The sequence below is a fragment of the Hoplias malabaricus genome, unplaced genomic scaffold (assembly GCF_029633855.1).
Source record: "Hoplias malabaricus isolate fHopMal1 unplaced genomic scaffold, fHopMal1.hap1 scaffold_281, whole genome shotgun sequence".
Classification (NCBI taxonomy): Eukaryota; Metazoa; Chordata; class Actinopteri; order Characiformes; family Erythrinidae; genus Hoplias; species Hoplias malabaricus.
The window spans coordinates 1-24,639 of NW_027101312.1; the positions used below are offsets into that span (position 1 = coordinate 1).

At 39.8% G+C, this 24,639-nt stretch overlaps 2 protein-coding genes across 2 annotated transcripts; one reads left to right on the forward strand and one right to left on the reverse strand.

The window, feature by feature from the left end:
* The first annotated feature begins 573 nt into the window (after positions 1-573).
* LOC136685928 (uridine 5'-monophosphate synthase-like) lies at positions 574-8,548 on the forward strand. Its single transcript, XM_066659461.1, has 4 exons — positions 574-798; positions 3,538-3,691; positions 6,156-6,419; positions 7,084-8,548. The coding sequence occupies exons 1-4, from the start codon at positions 655-657 to the stop codon at positions 7,170-7,172; spliced, it is 651 nt and encodes a 216-aa protein (XP_066515558.1). The 5' UTR covers positions 574-654; the 3' UTR covers positions 7,173-8,548.
* A 1,662-nt stretch (positions 8,549-10,210) lies between these two features.
* On the reverse strand, positions 10,211-23,163 carry LOC136685926 (uridine 5'-monophosphate synthase-like). The gene is made up of 5 exons (XM_066659460.1): positions 23,119-23,163; positions 22,643-22,762; positions 19,254-19,407; positions 11,130-11,393; positions 10,211-10,606 (listed from the first exon to the last, which is right to left on the reverse strand). Exons 1-5 carry the CDS (start codon positions 23,122-23,124, stop codon positions 10,509-10,511), a joined length of 642 nt encoding a protein of 213 aa, XP_066515557.1. The 5' UTR covers positions 23,125-23,163; the 3' UTR covers positions 10,211-10,508.
* Positions 23,164-24,639: the final 1,476 nt, after the last annotated feature.

The following is a 24,639-nucleotide window of genomic DNA, read 5'->3' on the forward strand; positions in this document are numbered from 1 at the left end:
AAAGTGGTAATGTTTTATTTTTTAACTAATCCCTGATAATCTTACAGGCATCAGTATCTGTAAAGAAACACCGCTGAAAACCCCTGACCATTCTTCGTTTATTCAGCAATGTTACTGTCCCTGTAAGAGCCAAGCCCTATGGCGTTATTTTTGTGCCACAATTCTGCACGCGCGCGCGCGGATATTTCGAACGAGCAAGAAGGTTTCTGCGCGCGGATATTTTTGAGTGAGCAAGAAGGTTTCTGCACGCGGATATTTTTGAGTGAGCAAGAAGGTTTCTGCGCGCGGATATTTTTGAGTGAGCAAGAAGGTTTCTGCACGCGCGATGTCTCTGATCTCTCGATGTCTCTGGCGCGTATGTCCTTCCCACTTGGCGGTCAAACCATCCAATCAGAAATGTCATTTGACGTTTCTGATTGGCTGAATCTGAGGCACTTTGTAATTGGCTGTAAGTGGGTAGCGAGCGCGCAGGTCAAAGACATCGAAAGAAACCTTCTTGCTCGTTCGAAATATATGCGCGCGCGCGTGCAGAATTGTGGCACAAAATTAACGCCATAAAGCCCCACCCTCAACGATTGGGGGGGGTGACAAACGCCCGCCAACACGTCTTTTATATGAAATGATGCGGGTTAGCTAAGTGTTAGTCATTTGAGGATGGAAGGTGTTAAGAAGTTGATATTGAAGCTCCACGAGGTGGAAGCAGTGAAGTTCGGAGAGTTTCAACTGAAGAGTGGACTTTTTTCTCCTATTTACTTCGACCTCCGAATAATCGTCTCTTACTCAGAGTTACTCCGAGAGGTTAGTAACGCACACACACACAAACGTTAGTTCGGTCTGGACTACTAGAACTAAAGGATTCCCTTTATGTAATCGCAGAGTTACTAGATAGCTGGAGCGGTCTCCAGAGGACAGTTATAGCACGAGGAGCCGCTGTTCAGATGAGTTATACCCTACAATACTTTGGGAGTCGGATATGGATGAGAAACTCAGTTTCCCAGTACCCAGAGCTCAATAGCACCACTTTAAACGTATATCACGACACAGCGAGGAAAACACAATGGTGAACTAGAGGTCTGCATTTACAGGAGGAAATGCGAGATGTTGCGCCGCTGAAACCCCCGTCCCCCAATCCGCGTCTTTCCCGCTTAAAGCGAGGTCGTCGGTACGGAAAACCTGCGTGGGTCACTAGGCGACGCTATGGTGAAGGTGTTGACCGCTAAGCTGTTGGTAGTGGGATTTTAAGAGAGCACTCTTCCGCAGCAGTTTGCATTGGACTCTATGGAGCTCCGTAGGCCGTGAATGGAAAACGAAACATTTTGAATTCCATCTTTAAAACAATTCCACCTTAAGAAACCCAGAATTGTAGTGAGATGTTCAGATCGCAGGCCAAAAGAGTCTTAAAAGCAAAAAAAGATGGCCAATACATTTAAAATACCACATTAAAAAAATTTCACCTTAAGAAACCCACAGTTGTATTGAGACCTCCACCTTTAAAAATGACCACTTGAAATAAAGCTTAAAATGTTGAAAAGACAGCCAGTATATTGTGAATGAAGTATTGTAAAAACAATTCCACCTTAAAAAACCCTGGATAATTAAGACGTCCCCCTTAAAAATTACCTTTTAAAGTGTTAGAGACTGCCTACGTCATTCACACCTCTCAAGTACATACCTCTTCAGGCCGGAGGCCCGCAAGTGGGAGGGGCGTACGCAGCAAGTGGGTAGAAACCAGAAAGTGGGGGTCTAGATGTTTTGTGGGAAGGCGAGTGTAGGAAATGCAGCCTTTGTGATTTGAAAAAAGGGCATTGTTTATCTCCAACAGAACTAGGTACCCTCCACTAGTTAGAGTTTAAAATATTACATTTCAGTGAAAATTAAATACATAGCACTCCTGATATTTTAATGATATATTTGTGTTAATCTGATTATGGGGTGAACTGCAAACTTATGAAATCCATTAGGTCTCTCATGTCTACAGTCATTATTTTAATTTGATTACAGAATTATAGGACTGTATTATCTGTTTTGTACTCAGCACAGTATTGGATTATAATCAGTTTAAATGTGTAAACCCTTAAGTAACACTTATGGCCCACTGTTCAAATAAATATTTAAAGCAGCTCCTTTCCATTAATGGACATGGGAGAAAATGGTGCTAATAATTTGTAAATAATCATAATATTCAGTAAACCTCCCATGAGTACTCAGTCATAGTGGGTGTATATGACACTAGAGTCAGTGCCTGTAGCTACAAGGTGAACTTAATAAGATGGAAACTCACTGTAATGTAGTTATTGTTTAATGAATTCTGAGATAGTGGTGCAATCTTTCAGGAAATTTGGCCGTAGCTCGAAAACTTTACCGTACGACAAGGACAGTCTGGCGCTCGAGATGGTGTAAACATTTTTGCACTTTGAGCGAGAATTGATGGTGTAATGACGAGTTAAAAACAGGCAAAGTTGAAAATCTGCGTGCCGAGCCGCTCTTAAAATACATTGAGCTCTATGGGAGTAAAACCATCCCAAGTGTCAAACAAAAGTTCATAACTCAAGAGTGGTATTCTCAAATGGTCTGATACTTACAAGTTTGAGAAAGGGCAAATTTCTCTACCATTTAAAATTCAAATGAAGTCTGTAGGTGAAAGTTTAAGGAAGTTATGGTGAAATGTTCGGCAGAAAATTGAAAAACAAATAAAATAATTTCAGTGCATTCCTATGGGAGCGTACCCACCCTCTGAACAAATGCTTATAGCTCGGAAAGATTTCCCCACATCACTTAACCACATATACCGTTGCTACAAGGAGAGTATGGGGATCGATATGGTATAAAAAAAATATGCAGATTAAGTGAGAATTGAGCATGTTATGACGAGTTAAAAACAGGAGAAAAGTTTAGAAACCGCACTCTGAGCCGCTCTAAAAATACATTGAACTCAATGGGAGCCGAAACCGTCCCTAGTGCCGAACAAAAATTCATAACTCAAAAACCGTAATTTCAATAATGCTCAAATTTACAGGTGCTAGAAAGGACAAGTTTCTCTACCATTTAAATTTTTTTAGAAGTTTCTAGGTGAAAGTATGAGGAAGTTATGGCGAATTGTTCGGCTGAAAAGTGGGGAAAAAAAAAGGTTTTCGGGCAGAGATCCTTCAGTGTATGACATCACCCCACTCTAAGAGCCTCCTATTTAAATGAATGGATGGATGGATGGATTTTGAAGGAGGGATAGAAAGAGAAGGATGAGTGCAAGAGGTCTGAAAACGGACATGATGGGACCTGGTACGGTAAAATTATGCAGGTTCCTTACAAATGTGGCACCATTTCAAAGGGAATTGAACACGCTCCAACGGTAGAAGGTTTATTGCCAAAAAGCATTGTTACAAAGAAATAACCTACCATTCACAATATATATATATATATATTTTTTTTTTTTTTTACTTTTTTTGTGCCATGTTTATATTGTTTCATGCTGAAATTGCTCTAAGATGTGCCTTTAGTGTGTTTTTACACTCTTGTTCACACTCTCACTCTTCCTCTCAGGTGTCCAGACTGCTGTATGAGCGCGCTGAAGAAGCTGAAGCAAAGTTCGACTGTGTGTGTGGCGTCCCGTACACAGCTCTGCCGCTGGCCACCATCATCTGCGCCAACCACAACCACCCCATGCTCATCCGCAGAAAAGAGGCCAAGGACTATGGTAATCATTCATCTCCTTATTATACTTCTACCGTGCAGAGACAGTGTGAGACGATGAGGAACTCCACTCTGCTCTTCCCTCATCACACAGCGTAGTCCAGGCCAATGTGATTATTTGTCAGATTTACATTTCAGCATTTAGCAGACACTCTTCTCAAGAGCATAATTTCTCAGAAGCATAATTTTAATATTTTTTCCCCCGCATCTTGCCCTTCAGGGCTTTCGTAGTCCTGTCTCTCATTCATGAGAAAATAGAACTCTTGGAAATTTGTATTAAGTGTTTTTATAAAACAAACAATTGTTATGGAGGCCAAAGCTGCTTTGAATAGTGGCCTTCATCTTGTCTGCATTGTTAGGTCTTGTGTCATCTTTCTCTTGACTATGCCCCATAGATTCTCTGTGGGGTTCAGATCAGGTGAGTTTAATGACCAGTCATTGGTGCCAAGTCCTACTTGAAAATGAAATCCACATCTCCACAAAGCTTGTCAGCACAGGGAGGTATTAACTGCTCTAAAATGTCCTGGTAGATGGCTGCGCTGACTTTGAACTTGTAATAAAACAGTGGACCACCAGCAGAGGACATGGTTCCAAACCATCACTGATTGTGGAAACTTCACACTAGACTCAAGCAGCTTGGACCGTGCCTCTCCACTCTTCCTCCAGACTCTGGGACCTTGATTTCCAAATCAACTTTCATCTGCAAACAAGATGCTAAGCAACAGTCCAGTCTTTTTCTCCTCGGCCCAAATGAGACGCTTCTGCTGTTGTCTCTGGGTCATGAGGCTCTTGACACAAGGACTGCGACCTGTGGTGGCTCTTGAAGCACTGACTCCAGCAGCAGTCCACTCCTTGTGAATTCACAATCCTTTCAAGTTTTTCCCAGTTGCTTGTGCACCTTTTTCTACCAAACATTTTTCCTTCCGTTCCACTTTCCATTAATGTTCTCGGATACAGCAGGAAGGTGTCAACGTCTGCCATCTGTCCTTCAGCAGTCTACCCCATGATCGTGGAGCCTACTGAACCAGACTAAGGGACAATTTTAAAGGCTTAGGAAGCCGTTGCAGGTGTTGTGTTGATTATTCTAATTTTCTGAGATGACTTTAGGGTTTTGGGCGGCACGGTGGCGCAGCAGGTAGTGTCGCAGTCACACAGCTCCAGGGGCCTGGAGGTTGTGGGTTCGATTCCCGCTCCGGGTGACTGTCTGTGAGGAGTTGGTGTGTTCTCCCCGTGTCCGCGTGGGTTTCCTCCGGGTGCTCCGGTTTCCTCCCACAGTCCAAAAACACACGTTGGTAGGTGGATTGGCGACTCGAAAGTGTCCGTAGGTGTGAGTGTGTGAGTGAATGTGTGTGTGTCTGTGTTGCCCTGTGAAGGACTGGCGTCCCCTCCAGGGTGTATTCCCGCCTTGCGCCCAATGATTCCAGGTAGGCTCTGGACCCCCCGCGACCCTAAACTGGATAAGCGGTTACAGATAATGGATGGATGGATGGATGGACTTTAGGGTTTTCATTGGCTGATGGCTATAATCATCAACATTTAAAAGAAATAAACACTTGAAATGGATCACTGCTTAATGAAACAGAGTTTCATTTTTTAATAAAAATTAGAATATCAAAAAGTTTATTCAAGGTGCAAGTTTGGTGTGTTCTCCCTGTGTCTGCGTGGGTTTCCTCCGGGTGCTCCGGTTTCCTCCCCTGGTTCAAAAACACACGCTGGTAGGTGGATTGGAGACTCAAAAGTGTCCGTAGGTGTGAGTGAATGTGTGAGTTTGTGTTGCCCTGTGAAGGACTGGTGCCCCCTACAGGGTGTATTCCTGCCTTGCTCCCAGTTATTCCAGGTAGGATCTGGACCCACCGCCGCCCTGAACTGGATAAGGGTTTACAGACAATGAATGAATAACTTGAGATGCACATGTATGTCAGGCACGTGAGCGTTTTATTGCAGCCTATAGGAGTGATCAACACAGTCACGTTTTACCAGGATGTTTCTATATTAATCAGCGTACACACGTGGACAAAGTTATTGGTACCCCTTGGTTAATGAAAGAAAAGCCCACAATGCAATAGGGATAATCTCACCCTGGAGAGGATTGTGAAACAAATCCCATTCAAAAATGTGCAGGAGATTCACAGAGACTGGACTGGAGCTGGAGTCAGTGCTTCAACAATCACCACCACGCACAGACGTATACAAGACATGGGTTCTGCCATGTATTTCAAAAGTCAGAAGCAAAAAAAAGAAAAAAGCAGAAACAATTTCACTTTTATATAAATCTTTTTAAAAGGCCATGTCGCCCTCACACTTCACTTACACTAAATTAAACACTTTAAACAATGTCATAGTTCAAGCGTAAAACCCCTCTGATGTGAGACACCACAGGTACATAGTTTTGATTGAGGACAAATGTATACCTTAGGTTCTGAGTGAAACGCTGGTTTATTTGATCTGAGATGTCTCTCTCCTCTCAGGGACGAAGCAGATGATCGAGGGCATTATCAAGGCAGGTGACGTGTGTCTGATTATTGAGGACGTGGTGACGAGTGGCAGCAGTGTGCTGGAGACGGCTCGGCTGCTGGAGAAGGAGGGGTTAAAGGTGAAGGACGCCGTGGTGCTGCTGGACCGAGAGCAGGGAGGACGAGACACGCTCGAGGCCGAGGGGATCACCCTCCACCCGGTCTTTACCATCTCCACCCTGCTGGATGTACTGCTGGACGCCGGACGCATCGACCCAGGTCAGTTTCTCTTCCGTTCTCATAGTCCTGGACCTGCAGCTCTCATCATTAGTGAATCCAGCTGTTATTCTCCATAGAAAACATGAGAAAACACTGGATGTTCTGAAGCAGCTGCACATGAGCCTGAGGTCACCGTACTCAGTGCTGTGTGTCAGCTCAAGGGGCAAAAAACCCTCAAGCTCTGGGGTGTGGGGCAAATAATAAACCCTCGATAAAACAGCAGCACCGTGAATAATTCAGTGTTTACTTTATAAAATACATCAAATACAATCAGTTATTCAGAATCTAATATCAGTTTTTATATGTTTAAATATCTAATATCAGTTATTCAGGATCTGTTATAAATCATTCATGAACAAATATCATTTATTGATTAAGTGCAGTGCACTTCTCAGGATTTACAATCAATTGCTAAATTAAATCTATTCTGTCTTTGTATTATTTTTTAAATACAAACTAGTAGTCAGTATTTACTTTCAATTATTCAGTTATATTCACTCTCATTAGTTAATTAACCCCTATCAAGTGTTCTGCTGTAAATAAGTGCTATTGATTACTCAGTATTAGTTATGACTGAGTGTTATTTTATAGAAATAATAGTAAATATAAAGTGATTCCTTTATGAAGTTCTTATTAAAATGTGAATAAATGTTGCTTGTTGCAGACACACACACGAGAGTGAAGACTTTCATCGAGGGAAACCATCCATCCATCCATCCATTATCTGTAACCGCTTATCCAGACCTTCACTAAACCACCAGGGAACAGCTCCCCCAGAGGCGGAGAGGAGGAAACGAGAATTTAAAAAATAAACAATTAAGTTAATGTATAAATAAAATGAAAACCCTAACAGAAATTAGCTGTAGAATAGCTCATATGACCAGTCTAAAAGAGAGCTGTCTGTATGTTGCAGTGAAATGACCTGTGTAGGCAATGATTTCTGTTTTTTCTGTATTTATATTCAACCACATAACACAGAATATTCCTGCTCCTGTGGGAGGAAAAATGATCTAAAAATGTGTTTGTGTGTGCAGCAGTTTCACTCCCATCCTGTCTGCTGATGTTTAAATGAAAGTAACACACCTGTTATAGTCTGTGTTTTCTACAGAATAATGCTATAAATTGGTTTGAATCTATTCATTTGTCCGTTATTAGATTAAAGTACTCGTTATAGTGGTGGAGTCCACAGGACTAGACTCACTGGCTCCTAGAACCCCCCTGAAGTTTTCTTCACAGTGAAAGAAGCACGCAAAATATCTGGTTCTCACATTTCCGTGGTCACGTGTGTATTACAGTGCCTGTATATGACCTTCCACAGCTACTGCAGCAATTATTGGTGTTTTTTTATTTTTTATAATATTCTTCAAATGATGGAGTCATATCTGTTGACTACCTGTGATGGGCAGTGAAGATTGTTTAACTGTTTTACGGTGTAAACCTGTCATCACACATCGCTGTGCTTACCAGTGTGCCATACAAATAGTGAGACTGAAAAATTATACAAGTTAGTTCCGGTAGAGCACTCTGATTCGCGATAAGAGCACGTTTTTTTCCCCCCACAAACACTGTATCAGTCCGCTGAACGCCGTTGCTAATTCTCTACGGTGCAGCTCAGCTGTCGTTATCACATTTTTCACCGTTTAATAAGCTTCAGTTAATGTTTTGCTCCAATAAACTGTCTTCATTGTACTTCGAGAATAAAATACCGATAAAAATATCATGTACGTAATTATACTCAGTTGTTATTAACACGTTTAACTTGAAATAAATGGAGAGTGAGGGCAGTGACTCACTGAAGAGCTGTAGAGTTCGTTACTGTGACGTAGCAACATGCTACTTGTTGAGGAACTACAATTTGGTGGAAGGATTTACTTATTTCATAAATACTTTTGACATAACTTTTATAGTTTATATATTTACTGAACTGTTATATAAAAGCAGTAGAACACTCGAGGTCGTGTGTTATCATGAAATAACCGCACGGCTGAGATGGACTATTTTGTGCCGCATCACAGCCATGCTGTTTATATAACGCTTTTTACAAATGATACAAAGCAGCTTCACAGAAATCCAGTAAAACCAGGGGCGACAGGGGTAAGGAAAAAATCCCTCAGAGATGAAGAAGAAACTTTGAGACGAACCAAGGCTCATGAGGAGGGACCTATCCTCCTCTGGTCAATCTACAAATTATTGACAAAAGGTCCCTGTACCATCACAAAAGTCTGCTTTTCTGATCATGTGTACTGACAATAGTAATAGTAGATAATGAAAGCAGTGATGGTGGTAATATGTAATTATTTGAGTGACCATTGTGAGTTTTTCTTTCTTTAAAAGAAGGGTATCAATTTTGTCCACGTACATGAAGCGATAATGGACACAATTCCTATATTTTATTTGCATCTTTGCTCTTTACGGTCAACATTCATTCATTCTCAGACAGACTTGCCCCAGTTAGCAACAAAAGTTAATTTATTTCAGTAATTCAGTTAAAAAATTAAACTGTATATTTACAGGAGGCACGGTGGTGTCTATGTCACACAGCTCCAGGGACCATCTTTCCTCTGTCTATTGAAGCTGCTCTAAACACAGTGCACACACCACTATAAAACCATTTATCACTGTCAGAATCTTATAATTGTTTAATAAGTGGATTTGGGCTGTGTATATCTCCTGTTGAGGTGACAGTATTCTAGGTGTTTCCATGTGAAAATAAAGTTAATAATATGAAGATTTCCAGTTTTTCTGTTACAGTGATGTTTTGTTTCTAAAAGGTATGATAAAAGTATGTGTACCACTTTAGTAACAGGAAATGAGATTTAAATTGGGAATAAAACATTAGTTAATTGCTGCTTACGGTGAAATAATAAAAATGCATTCAGATTGTATGGTTTCGTAATAAAAGTATACACCATTCTAAGTTTGTACTTGATAAAGTCGGGCAGTGTATTTTAATTTTAAATTTTAAATGTGTTAACTATAACGCTAATTTTCAGCGCTGGGTGTTCTGAGGTCAGCCCTTAGTTTCTCTGAATAACAGCGTAGCCTTGTGGCCACAGCAGTAAATTACAGCTGACCGTTTGAATTCACCGACAAACTAACGGCTCGACTCAGATCCCTAGTCCTTGTCAGAGAACGACTACATCTCTGTCTTAGGGCTATAATCTTTACTAAAAACAACAGAACTGCAGGTGTGACGGACCTTTTGATTAATACGGAATATAAAAGTGTGTGTGAAGAGTACTGAATAAATGCAGTTTGTACGCTGAAATAAGACACGTAAACTGTTTTTATTCATAACTTGTTATTACATTAAAAATGATATAAAGTATTTTAAAACTGAAGACAGCATACATTAATAAAAACTTTTTTTTTCTCATCACATTTCTCATGTCCCATGATGAAAGGTCAAAATAATTAGTTTCCTGAATAAGTGAGTGTCTGAGTTCCCTCTCACTGTTCCCTATATAGTGTTCTACACAGTACAGTCTACAGTCTAGTGATCAGTGAATGAGTGAACAGGTGAATCATTTCAGACACACCCCAGTGTAGCTGCCGCATTGAAAATGAATAACTTCCGGTCGCCGAAAACCCTTTTTCCACTTTTTAGCTGAGCATTTCGCCATAAACGTCCTTATACTTTCACCTAGAGACTTCTTTTTCAATTTTAAATGTTAGAGAAATGTCCCCTTTCTAGCTCCTGTACATTTGAGACCGTCTGAAAATACGGGTTCAGTTATGAATTTTTCTTCGGCTCTAGGGAGTGTTTATGCTCCCATAGAGTTCAATGTGTTTTCAGTGCAAAGAAAATTGTCTGCGATTAACTCGTTATGACATGACTAATACTCGCTCAAACAACAAAATTATTACACCACATTGAGCGTCCTTGTCACAACCCTACAGGTGTCTTACCCAGTGTGTGTGAGACAAAAAAAAGAAAGATAAAATTAGGGTGCAAGATTGATCCAAGCAGCACAGCCATTTCATGTTTCCTTTAGGAAAGGCAAGTTTCTCGTTTTATTTGTTGTATTCTTTATGGAACAGGGCAACATTCTTCTGAATCAAATCTGCTGTTTGTCAATTGTTTTCTCCTCACACATCATCTCCTTCGCCTCTGGGGGAGCTGTTCCCTGGTGGTTTAGTGAAGGTCTGGTTTCCCTTGATAAAAGTCTTCACGCTCCTGCGTGTGGCTGCAACAGGCAACATTTATTCACTCTTTAATAAGAACTTCATAAAGGTATCACTTTATATTTACTATTATTTCTATAAAATAACACTCAGTCATAACTAATACTGAGTAATCAATAGCACTTATTTACAGCAGAACACTTGATAGGGGTTAATTAATGAGACAGTGAATATATTGTAACTGAACATGAACAACTGAATAACTGATATTAGATATTTAGAAACATAAAAACTGATATTAGATTCTGAATAACTGATTGTATTTGATGTATTTTCTAAAGTAAACACTGAATTATTCACGGTGCTGCTGTTTTATCGAGGGTTTATTATTTGCCCCACACCCCAGAGCTTGAGGGTTTTTTGCCCCTTGAGCTGACACACAGCACTGAGTACGGTGACCTCAGGCTCATGTGCAGCTGCTTCAGAACATCCAGTGTTATCTCATGTTTTCTATGGAGAACAGCAGCTGGATTCACTAATGATGAGAGCTGCAGGTCCAGGACTGAGAACGGAAGAGAAACTGACCTGGGTCGATGCGTCCGGCGTCCAGCAGTACATCCAGCAGGGTGGAGATGGTAAAGACCGGGTGGAGGGTGATACCCTCGGCCTCGAGCATGTCTCGTCCTCCCTGCTCTCGGTCCAGCAGCACCACGGCGTCCTTCACCTTTAACCCCTCCTTCTCCAGCAGCCGAGCCGTCTCCAGCACACTGCTGCCACTCGTCACCACGTCCTCAACGATCAGACACACGTCACCTGCTTTGATAATGCCCTCGATCATCCGCTTCGTCCCTGAGAGGAGAGAGACATCTCAGATCAAATAAACCAGCGTTTCACTCAGAACCTAAGGTATACATTTGTCCTCAATCAAAACTATGTGCATGTGGTGTCTCTATGACACTGTTTGAAGAGTTTAATGTAAGTTTAGTGAGAGGGCGGCAGGGCCTTTTTAAACTGAGCAGATAAATTAATTTTCCTGTTCTAGTTCACAGGATCCTTTTTAGTTTCGTGCACACAGAAAATACTGCTGGTATGAGGCAACCGACTGTTGTCTTGTTAGACAGCAAATCTTATATTGTTCGATGTGAAGTTTCATATTTGTTTGGAGGTTCACTTCACTCGAAATGTCCAAGTATAAAAGGAGTCTTCAAATGGTTCTACAAAGAAGAAAGAAAGAGATTGATTTTTTTAACTTTAACTTTTCTAAATAATATTTGAATACTTGACTAAACTGACCTTAAGAATAGACAAAGTTGTGGGACTCTTTGTAAAAGCCAGCGATAAAAAGCTTGATAAATATCAATAAAAATAAGGAGCTAGCTGCCATAAGTGAAGAATTAATGTAAATATAAGTGTCTTCATTCTATCTAATGCTTACAGGCAGTGATGAAATCCACTAAACAAAAAGGAAATATAATATATATATATATATAAAACAAAATGTTAAAATTTTTATAATTACCAAATGTAAATACAAGTGTATGGACTAGGGTCAATAGTGCAGCAGAATCTGTCAACACCAAGTGGCAAATAGGACTGTCACAATCATGAAAATTTAGATGATGGTTATAGAAATAATTGTGAATAACTTTTCTTGCCGTGTGGTCCATGTTCATGAAGTTCATCAGAGTAGGAGTGTTGACTTAAGATCAGATCCATCTCTTATTTACTTTGACTTGCATCAAGAAATCCTGAAACTCACTTATATTAAGAAGCTTGACGAATACTGACCAATGTTGCCAGCATTAAAATACCAGCCCAGTTTGGCTCACTATTATCATCATCATCATTAAGTTATACTGTTAAAAAAATTAATAAATAAAATGTGTGTGTGTGTGTATATATATATATATATATCCATCCATCCATTATCTGTAACCGCTTATCCAATTTAGGGTCGCGGGGGGTCCAGAGCCTACCTGGAATCAGGCAGGATGACACCCTGGAGGGGGTGCCAGTCCTTCACAGGGCAACACAGACACACACACATTCACACCTATGGACACTTTTGAGTCGCCAATCCACCTACCAACGTGTGTTTTTGGACTGTGGGAGGAAACCAGAGCACCCGGAGGAAACCTACGCGGACACGGGGGGAACACACCAACTCCTCACAGACAGTCACCCGGAGCGGGAATCGAACCCATACCTCCAGGTCCCTGGAGCTGTGTGACTGCGCCACCGTGCCGCCATATATATATATATATATATAAAAAATAAAAAAAAGAAAACATATGTACTGTACATGTACTAGGGATCTGCAAAATAATTTTCTGGTATTTTGTTGATAAGGTATAAATTGACTATATTTTTGCATTATTCAAATATGTGAAAAGTCTTATATGTTACTAGCTTGCATTTCTAAAAAGATATGAAATGGACTAGAAGTCATTTATCCAAAATGTCATATTAATAATGCATGCTTCTTACCGTAAATAAATAAGTGAATCAAGGTTGTGTCTGGAATGAAGAGTTTATAGGAAGATTCTGTAAGAGGTCTGCCTGGGGCTGGGGCGAGGCTGCCTGCTAAGGCACCCCCAGTCACTAGACGGAGACAGAGGCACTCTTAATTTGGGGCAATTGGTTCCACCTGGGCTACTCCTACTTAAGGGAAGCCAACACATGCCTCAGTGCTCAGTCTTGGGTTTCTCTTTTCAGAGTGCCGTGCAAGTCTGGCCGGTATTTTGGTAAAGGCTCCTGAGTTTTCTCCTGGGTCACTCTATCTTCTTCTTCTTCATCTTCTTCTTCTTCTTCTTCTTCTTCTTCTCCTCCTCCACCAGAGCTTTCCCTCTGGTTTTTCTCTTGGGAAAAACCTGTGAAAATTTTTTTTAAAAGTTAAAAAGTTAACAGAGGAACAGTGTCAGGATCACGAATTACTGTTTCTGCATGAAAATTGCAACGGGTGGAGCTGGGGAATTAATGGAAAATTAAATCAATTTCCACATTCAGAATCTAATTAATGTAAATCTTGCAAATATTTATTATTTTGATGTTTCTTTTAATTCTGGTCATTCCATTTTAATTTTGTTAATGTCCTGGTGTGTGTGGGTGTAGTGTCCCTTTTAAACTAACGATACTGAGCTGTAGTCATGTGATTCTGACCCATCCAATCTGCCACATGGAGGCAACAGAACCTAAACACCGAGAAAACTGCTGCGTCAAAAATATAGCACATCCTGTGTCTGTCAGTTAGTTCACAATTCCAATGTAAACACTGACAAAAACAGTTTAACACAGACATATTTCATTAAACACTCAATTCACCTGAGATGAATGTAGACTAAACACACACATGTTAGTTGAGTGCTACAGTGACTTGAGTGCAGCATGATTTGGTGGAATTATTGGTCATTGTACGTGTTATGAAATGTGCCTTCCACATTTAACTCATCCGTGACAGTGAACAGAAACACACGCACACACTAGGGTCAATGAACACACCTGGAGCAGTTATGTGCCTTGCTCATGGGCACTGCACATGTGGATGGTGATGTAGGAGGGCAGTGCGGTTCCTTCACTCTCCCCATCCGCAATTTTCCTATTGGTCATGGGAATTGAACCAGCAACCTTCTAGTCCCAAGTCTGCTGCTTTTTCTGTAAACACAACCATTCACAGTAGAAAAAATCTTCTCTGGTTACTGTTCTACTGACTGTGTCTAGCAAAACTAAAATGGGTAAAAATGTGGCTATGATCATGGAACCATAGTTTGAACAGCATCCTGACATCAAATATAACCACAGAGGGCTGCATGGTTTTCATTCCAAGCAGGGGCACAGGCAATTCCAGTTCTTTTAATAAACTGGTTTCCAACAACTGATTAGGTGATGCTTCTACCTTAACATAATAAAAACCTGCAAGACCTTTGCAATAAGGACTAAACACCTCTGATCTATAATATGCTGAGAGTAAAAAATATAACTTAACTGTCCTTCTTTAACACATTTGACCTGTAAAATCAGTACATTGACCACGACATTCTAGAATGTTGACTGAGCCAATGGACTGTGAGTAGACTATAAGAAAGGACCAATAAGCATCCAACAGAAGTATTATAAGACCTGGATGAGTAACTGAAGGATTTCTTCAGAGGAATGCATGTAAGTAGCAGCACAGCGGTAAAAATAAATAAATAAATTAATTAACAGGCTGTTCAAAGAAACTAATATCTCTGAATGAGAAATCAAATAGATAAGGGTAAGTTAGATAATCAGAACTCCTGGTAACCTGCAATTTATACCAACCCCAAAGCGCCCCCCCCCCCCCACACACACACACCGGTTTTCATTTCAACAGCGAAATTGAACAGCTTATTACCATTAACAATCAATATATTCTTTAACAAATTTTTATTTAACAATTTTACTGAGTACTCGATTGCGTTAGGTATAATTTTCTAATTGTCATTTTACTGTAACTGGAAAAAGTGCCGTTAAACGGCTCTGACAGGACACTCGCGCGAGACCACAGCGCGAATACTGCTGGCCCGTTAGCTTCTTGGCTAACATTACAATTTTCCGTTCCACCTTAAATGGAGCAATAGTTCCTATTTGCCGTTTAAGGTGGAACAGAAAATTCACCTTAAGAAATTTTCCAAGTTCACTTCCGAAGTGCTTGTTTCACAGTACAACCACATCTGTGCCATATATGGCTAAAATAAGCCACTAGATGGCAAAATAACAACACAACTTCCATACAGTGGAAAAACTACACGTTTAGCTTCATTCCGCGAAAATTATCTCTTTATTTTCAAAGTGTCTCAAAAATATGGAAGGCTCACTGAAGACAGACTATTAATATCCTGAAGATGAAGAAATTTTACTGTGGAATTTTTTTGTAATTGCCCTGTGAACATAGCACTGGACATGATAGAATGTGTGGAGAAATTGCACATTTGGCTTAATTCATTTGATATGATCTCTTTATATTCAAAGTGTCTCAAATCTGAAAGGCTCATTGAAGACATAATATAACAGACTATTAATATCCTGAATATGATGAAGTTTTACTGTGGAATATTTATATAGCCAACTTCAGCATCGTATGTTGCACTCGATGAATTTCCCGTTCAAATTCACATTCATTTCAGAAAAGTCTGATTTTTTAAAACAATTTTTATTATTTCTAAAATAATACATTCAATAGTATCATTTCACACTTATCTCTGTCGTGAAATATAGATCCTATATAGATCTGTTTCTCAGGCCAATTATAACCAAGAGAAATGCACCTTACATTAAATATTAATCATAATAATCAAAGATCTTCTAGCATTTGTTAATAAGCATGAAGGTCAAGAAAGACAATATTTATAGACAGTTAAAAAGCCCTGTCCAAATCTGTTCCTCCATAATCAGACACAATAAATGTGGATAAAAGTTCTAGCTAGGAATACAAATACTACATTGTAATTATTATTTAGGCACTACGGGGGATCAGTGTTTAAGTTCGAGGAATATTTATAGACTTGGTACCTTAAAGCATCAAGTAGGAAAAGATTTCAACTATACAGCGCTTTTAACCCAAGTGGTGCACCTGTGTTACTAGCATACTTTGTGGCAACTTACCAAAATTTGTGAGTTTATTACCTCAAGTAACATTTATATCTGCAATAGGGTAGGCAACTATAAGGCCTCACTTTATTTTGCACTTGTTTGGTGCCCTAGCAGTGACAGTTTGTGTAAAAAAAAAAAAAACCTCCAGCAACACTGATGTGTCTGAGACACTCATAATAGCACCACCCACAATACACTGAGTGTCACCTCTGAGCTGAGAATGATCCACCACCCAGACATCTGGACAACAGCAATCCTGTGGTCAGAAACTGAACAATGGTCAATGTGACAGAGGGTACAGTGGCAGAGAAAGCCCAAAAAGCACTGCAAAAATACAAGCTTCAAAACACATCCATCAAAACAACACCTGGGCTTCATTTCACAAAAATGATACATATTCAGAAAACAAATGCAAGTTCTTAAACATGATCCAGGTTCAGAAAAGCTGCAAATCCAGTTACAACACAACCAAAGTTTTCTGGAGGACCCTGAAAGGTGTTGCACCTACAAAGATATGTGATGTGTGTACACAGAACAACAAAGCCCCACCAAAATCTGACTCACACACACGTCACGAAGCAGCACTGGCACAAGAGTTTGCACTCTACATTCTTGTTGTTTCTGTATGAAAGGTACTATACAAATAAATATATTACATTCAATTGTATTTAATTGGTTAGTAGCATAATTTTTGTATTGTATAAAATCTAGTAGTTAAAACAAAAAGCAAAATGTTTCCCTTTAACCAACAAACGTGTCTGGTAAAACGTGTCTGTTGTGTGGATCACTTCCATAGGCTGAAATAAAATGACCACTTGCCTTACACAGATGAAAGGTAACAATCACATGAGGTACTTGATTTATAACACAGTATATTATGGGTTATGGCAACATTTCTGGAGATACTAATTATTTGTCTAAATTTACATTATTGCCCCAGTCTACTGCCTACAGAGCACAGATAGTAGCCTGGGAATAAAGCCCTGTTCTTTGGTTTATTTGTAAAAGTAAGAAGTGTGATAGGGCCTCACTCTCCAAACATCAGAGTCCGTCACCATCTTCAAACACAGGCTGAGGACTCATCTGTTTGTGCAGTATTTAAATGACCACTAATCCTGCACTTATCAACATATTGAACTGGGTCTCTTTCTCAGGTCTCAGCAATTATTGTGGTGAGGTGTTGCAGTGTGTGAGTGTGTATTACGCTCTTCAGGGTTCAGCAGTGACTCCTGTATTGAGTGGGGTCTTAGTTCAGTGGAGTTTGAACTCTAATCCTGTTTGTCTCGGAGAGTGTGTATTCTTTGAACATGATGACAGATCTCTGTAGTAAGAAGTGTTTACTAAGTGCTGAAATGCAATTCTGACAATTGACCACTTCGGCCGGGACTGTGCTGTGTGATGATTAGGGGTGTGACGAAATACTCATCTCACGAGACAAGACGAGATACGATAGTGTTCTCGATAATGAGACGAAACAAGATTTTTAAATAGTTTTAAGAAAACTGAAGAAAAGACGAAAAATATGTTTGGAAAAAGTTTTGGTTTTATTTGCTTTATTAAAAAACGCAAACTCAGCCGACTGGTTTCTCTCCTGTATGACTGAGTCACCTGAGACTTAACTTTGTAGGAAATACGCAGGAGTTTCTAGCTTTTAACTGAAGCAGTGTGTGACCTAACAGGACCCCTTTCCACAGCACAATAAGTGCAAACCATAACCAGTCATATTAAATCTATGCTTAAAATGTCCAAGACTGTGCAATTTTTTCTTCAAACACAATACAGAGCTAAGAGACTGGTACTGACAGAAAATAGTCTCATATCAACTGCAACAAAAATGCCTACGTCTCTTGTTATTGCTGTGGCTCTAGCACTTGACTGTGGAAGTCCAAGGCATTTGAAAGTGTTGTCTGTCCTTTTGCCATTTTCTTTACCGGCACAACTGGCTTAAGAAGAGAGCCATGGAGGTGCTGTAAGTGTTCTTGCATAGTGCTTGTATTAGCTGTGGATGAATACAGCGCCAGAGCCTCAGATAAACTGTCAGAGTCAAGACAGGGTCATTGTTTATTTTTTGTTTGCCGTGGAGTGAGATCAGACATAATACTGTGTAAATGTTGCAGAGTTCTGAAGCGTCCTGCTGAGCTTGTGAACCACAGAGAAACGTAACCAACGCAGAGCCGTGCCTCTGAACAACGTGCATGGTTTCACGCCAAACACAGTCGCAGAAACACACACAAACAGAGCATGTTCCTATTTTATTATCTATTATTTATTTATAAGGAGCACTGTAAATGACCCCATTCAGCTCCACTGGGTGATAACACTGTATCTGAGTCTCTGAGAGTTACTAAACCTCAACACGGACGAAGCCACGGTTCACGCTGAAGAACCTAGTCTTCTTTGGTTCCAGTTTGGAACTAACTTTTCTAGTTCGCAAATCAATTGAGGTCGTTGGAATCTTGCCAAACAGTTCCAAATGTATTTCACGAACTAGAACTATTCCTGTCTGTCACCGTTTATTTTTTCCACTGGGAGCCCAAAATGCAGCCAGACATATGACTTAAAAACAGCGGGAGCATTTTCTTTGAAAATGTCCTCCAACTCCAGCTGTTCCTAGAAAAGCTCCTCTGTAACTAAATAGATAACTCATCACAAGCTATACCTCTTCTGCTGAGAGCTGCTCTGACTTATGAGCTGTCGCGCTTGCTGCCATCGCTGTCAGATCCTTCTTAAAAAGTTCACACAATCAAACGGGTATAAACTTGACGAGAAATATGTTTTAATCTCACCACACCCCTAGTGATGAGGGAAGGCAGGGGCCCATAGCATCCACCCAGAGAGCAGAGTGGAGTTCTTCATTGTCTCACACTGTCCCTGTACTGTAGAAGTATAATAAGGCGATGAATGAAAAAATATTAAAATTATGCTTCTGAGAAATTATGCTCTTGAGAAGAGTGTCTGCTAAATGCTGAAATGTAAATCTGACAAATAATCACATTGGCCGGGACTATGCTGTGTGATGAGGGAAGAGCAGAGTGGAGTTCCTCATCGTCTCACACTGTCCCTGTACTGTAGAAGTATAATAAGGAGATGAATGATTACCATAGTCCTTGGCCTCTTTTCTGCGCATGAGCATGGGGCAGTTGTAGTTGGTGCAGATGATGGTGGCCAGTGGCAGAGCTGTGTCCACATCACTACACACACAGTCAAACTTCACTTCAGCTTCTTTAGCATGCTCATACAGCAGTCTGGACACCTGAGGGGAAGAGGGGGGTGAGAGAGTGTGTGAAAGAGTGTGTGTGTAAAGACACCTGGTAGGCACCTCTTTCAGTGAGTGATTTCAGCATGAAACAATATATAAGAAGCTCTGGAGCACTGCACATGAGCCTAAGGTCACACCAAGTGTCACCAAGAGTGGTATCCATGGGTTACCTGATTTGTGTTCTTGAACTGTGCATGTGAATGGGTCAATAACAAACTACACTACACAGTAACAATGAAGGTGACAAACAGCAGGCAAAAAGCACTTGACGCTATTATATGAAAATTGGGAATTATGAGCCACAAAATTTAACAGCTGTTTTGTAAATATTGCCCTATTGTGTGTGTGTGTGTGTGTGTGGTGGGGGGGGGGGGGGCGCTATTTAACAATAAAATGTTATTTGCAATATGTAGCATTCCTCCTTGCGCCCAGTGATTCTGGGTAGGTACCAGACCCACCGCGACCAAGAAAGTGGATAAGGGTCACAGACAATGAATTAATGAATATACAGCATTGGAAATTAGAGTTGCTGGGCCCAATGAATTATTTAAAGTGAATTGGTGTTCTCCATACTACAAAAAGGGTGTTAATAATAATTATTATAATAATAACAATAATATTAAAAAAGCTATTGAAATGTATTCCCAATAACCCATCAACACAGGCCTGGAACAGTTACATTAACTAATATAAGAGGTGTGGTGTAGTGTAGTATTTCTTGTGGGTTGCACTTGATCAAATATCATTATTATTATTAACTTCTTTCTGTAGTATGGAGAACACTAATTCTATATATTATATATACATATATTAAATTGTTACATACCCCCATCCCCTCTATAGAGCAATAATTATAAAACAGCTCTATTATTATTAGTGGCTCATACGTCCTAATTTTCAAATAATAAATCACAAAGCGCTTTTCCCACCCTCTGTTCGTCACCTCCGTTTTTACTGTAGTTTAGTGTAGTTTGTAAACTACTGCAAGTATCAGTAATGGTCTAATTTCACTCCTGTGTTGTTTTAGTGTGTAAGAGACTACAGACACGACACACATTTAGCTAATTGTCTGTATTCCCCCGTTTACAGGTAAAAATCTGAAATTAATCAATATCATTCATCCTTAAATAATAAACACACAGTCTCTCAGATACACTTCAATCTAATTTACTTTGCTTTTACAGACATGGGACACTGGTGTATTTCTGATATTCCGACAAAAAACAACCTTGAATTAAACTATACGTCCTTACAAACGTCAGAGACAAAATTACAGCTAATGTATGAGACCCATCCCTGATCTGTAAGACAGTAAACCCTTTAACGAACAGTCCTTTTGACAATTTGCTGGGATTTTTAAATAAAAATTTCCTTTGCACAGAAGTACAGTAGCGAATATTCAGGAGTCTCTCTGTCACCCTCTTTTCCTCTCACCACACAACTATATTTATACAACAACATATTCACAAAAAATTTAAAACATCATATTCTAACCAAAGCCGTGTAGATTGTGTAGATATTGTTTCATTTCATAGATGCCATTAGATAGTGACAAAATAAAAGACACTGCAACAGTTACTCAGCGGAAAGAAATTAATGTAGGATTTTTTACTTATTATTTTACATTTTTTATTGAGGATTTTTTTTTTACATCTTTACATTCTTTACATTTTTACATTTATTTTTACATTTAATGTCAAACCTCTGTCTTACCTGAATTCTGTGAAGCTGGTTTGTGACAACATCAGTTGTAAAAAGCTCTATACAAATCAATTTGATTTGATTTGATTTATTTACTTATTTATTTTTGTATTGGATCACTGGTCATTGCTGGACTGAGAACAGTCCACCGACCAAAAACATCCAGCCGACAGCGTCCTGTGTCACTGATGAAGGACTAGAGGACGAGCGACACACACTGTGCAGCGACAGATGAGCTACTGTCTCTGACTTTACATCTACAAGGTGGACCAACGAGGGAGGAGTGTCTCACAGAGTGGACAGAGAGTGGACACAGCCCAGCTAGCAAGGTAGATCTGGGCTGATTCTGGCTGCACGTTGGCACTGTCGGCTGGCTGCCGTCTCGGCGTGAATTAATAATCAGATTACCACCTCTTCTTATAAGGAATACAACCATCTTAAAATAAAGTTTACTGAAATACAATAATGCACTTTATATTCACTGTAAAGCCTCTGAAAATGTGCTTGGGCCCGGAATGACTGTCTCCCAACAGTGTCCCGGAAGAGTCGACACACCAGTGAGAGCTTTAAAAAAAGCGTGGTCCCCCTCTTCCAGGACGACCTCTAATAGAATCTGCTCCAGGACCGAGAGGGGCATCTGTTAAAGACGTTCTAGAAGAGTGCAGATATTGTTTAACAGTTTATTTAAATTTAGTGAAACAAAAAAGCTAAATATAAATTTACCACAGAAACCAACATTCCAATTAATTTTTTAAAACAAACCCCAGTTTTCTCATTTGTGAAGTCTATTGCACATGAAGCAAAATGAAAGTTGAAATGCCCAGTTCAGCTTCAAGAACAGACACATAATAAACACCTGCTCAATGGAGACGGTAAACATTCTGTCTCCTTTACTGTTAACAGAAAAAAACAAGGTGAAATCCAGACTGAAATTAATATAAATACTATTTAACAATGGAACATGTCTAATTTGAGTTTATCAGATGCTGTAAATAACTGATTTTAAGTCACACTAGTTCCACACTGACATGTGCCCTTATAAATTCATATAAACCATCAGACCTCGAACGCTCCTCAGTCTTTCCCTTCTTCTGTTTACTGACCTTTCCTTGTACATTAGAGCTCACCGTTCTAAAATACAGCTGGAATTTAAATGATGTAAGTTAATTGAAAATTAGGTTTATCAGCTACATTTACAAACATTACGTTGTTTGCAATTTACCAATGAAACAAAAACAATTTAAATAACTCAATACAACGACTTTAACAAGTGGTCTCTCCAAAATGCAAAACATCACAGTACAATGTACAATGTGTCTGAAGAGGAAGCTGCATGTGTGTGTAAATATGTTTGTTTGAGTAACAGGTGTAAATACCCTGCAGGTGACATGCTCCCTGAAAGTAACCGGCACCACCACCTACGGAGCTGTGGGGTGTCACTCTCACAGACAAATGACAAAGTTTAGAATGCAGTTTAAAGCCTTACTGGAAATGTATCCTCAAAAAAGTCATAATCTGAAGTAATCACCTGACTGAAGTCAAAAGGCCAACCAAGGGCCATGGAGAGTTCATACTGAAACATCCCATAGATACAGCTGAGAACATTGAACACTGAAGGGTCAAAAGTGGCCTGAACGTGGGCTGGATGCTGAAAAAAATAAAACATAAAAGGAGATTACAGTTTATGTGTGATATGAATGTTCATAGTAACTACATTTATAAGCTTTTCTTTAAGTCAAAAATCTTGTTACTTACACGGAGGCAATATTATCAGCGAGTTTTTTGTGTGTGTAATTAAGTAACTCTGTTAATTATTTGGCGAAATCAACCACAAACAACACGCGTGCCGCAGTTGAATATTCGTGTATTTATCCTCGACCCTCCTAATACATACTGAAATAACGTATTTATAACGTGTTCGTGTATCTAGCAAAAACACTGACAACAACGAACTTTGTAATTATACTTACAAACAATACTTACAAACAAAATGTTTTTACTCACCGACATAACGTGCTTTTTCCGTTAAAAAATTCAGTTTGAGATTTTTTTGGGCGCGAGTGTGAGCTGTGTTCGAATTCACGAGGGTAGGGAACGATTTCGGACACTACCTTAAAATAGTGTACTATATAGTGACTAGAGCGCCATTTGGGACACAGAAAGTCACTTAGCGGTCTGCAACCCTTATCAAGTTCAGGGTCGCGGTGGGTCCAGAGCCTACCTGGAATCATTGGGCGCAAGGCGGGAATACACCCTGGAGGGGGCGCCAGTCCTTCACAGGGCGACACACACACACACATTCACTCACACGTACGGACAATTTTGAGTCTAGAACAAATTATGAAGTTAAATATTTTTTGAATAATGTATTAAAACCCCAGTCTTTTATTGTGAAAAATCTACTTCAGGTTGTCATGGGAATCGAGAAGGGTATCTCTGCAGGCCGGAGGCAGCTCCAAGTGAGTGCAGAAGAACGACTCAAGCACGTCGCTGGCTTCGAGCTGTGTAGTTGTCGTAAAGGCTCTGGAGACGACCCAGAGGCTAAAGAACCCATTTGATTTGTTTTTAAAAACAGGGCTGATATGGAGCTGTTTCTAAAAGCTTGTGTTGATTACATGTTGAACATGTAATAACTGTTCTGTTTTCAGTGTTAATATTGTACCTTGTAAACATTGAGTACATTATATGGAGTACATTTTCAGCATCATGTGATTCACAGACTTGTTTGTGGTTGGATTAATGTGTGAAATTCCTGCAATAAATAAAGAGAATAACCATTTAACTGAGACCACACTGAGAATGATAATGTTTACTCACATAGAGGCTACTACTCACTTCCTAACAAGAGACATGACCGTAAATATGGGTTCATCAGTGCAGATCAGTGCTGGGGGGCTATATATTCCTCGCCTGGTGTTAGGTTCATGTTTCTCTACTCCAGAGAATCCAGTTCTATTGTCAGTGTTTCTCTACAGGGATCAGAGAGGCAGTGTGTGCACGTCTGTGTTAGAAATGGGTGCAACTTAATGTAGAATACATTCGTTACAACTTTGTCCTCAAATATTTGTACATATGGTGTGTTTCTGAAATAAATGAAACTGAATAAATGAACTGTATTAAAATAAATGGATAGCCCTTCGGGCGACACAGTGGTGAGGCAGGCAGTGATGCAGTTACACAGCTCCAGGTTGTGGGTTTGAGCCACACTCCATGTGACGGTCTGTGAGGAGTTGAATTAGAAAAGCAGTTTCAGACAATGAATGAATGAATGAATGAATGATAGTCCTTCTACAAATTCACAAGCACAATCCAGGTAATAATAAAGGGAGTCTTTCTGACAGTCTGAGACAGTGTTATCCAACTCTGATCCTATTCGACCTGTTCAAACAAACTTGATTCAACTAATTGTGTGAGTAGGGGGTTCCAGGACCTGGTTCTGATGCCGAATCAAAGCGTGTGATCATCTGAACACAAAGAGTAACACACAATACTCTACAACAAGGACATACTTCTATAAAGAATCAT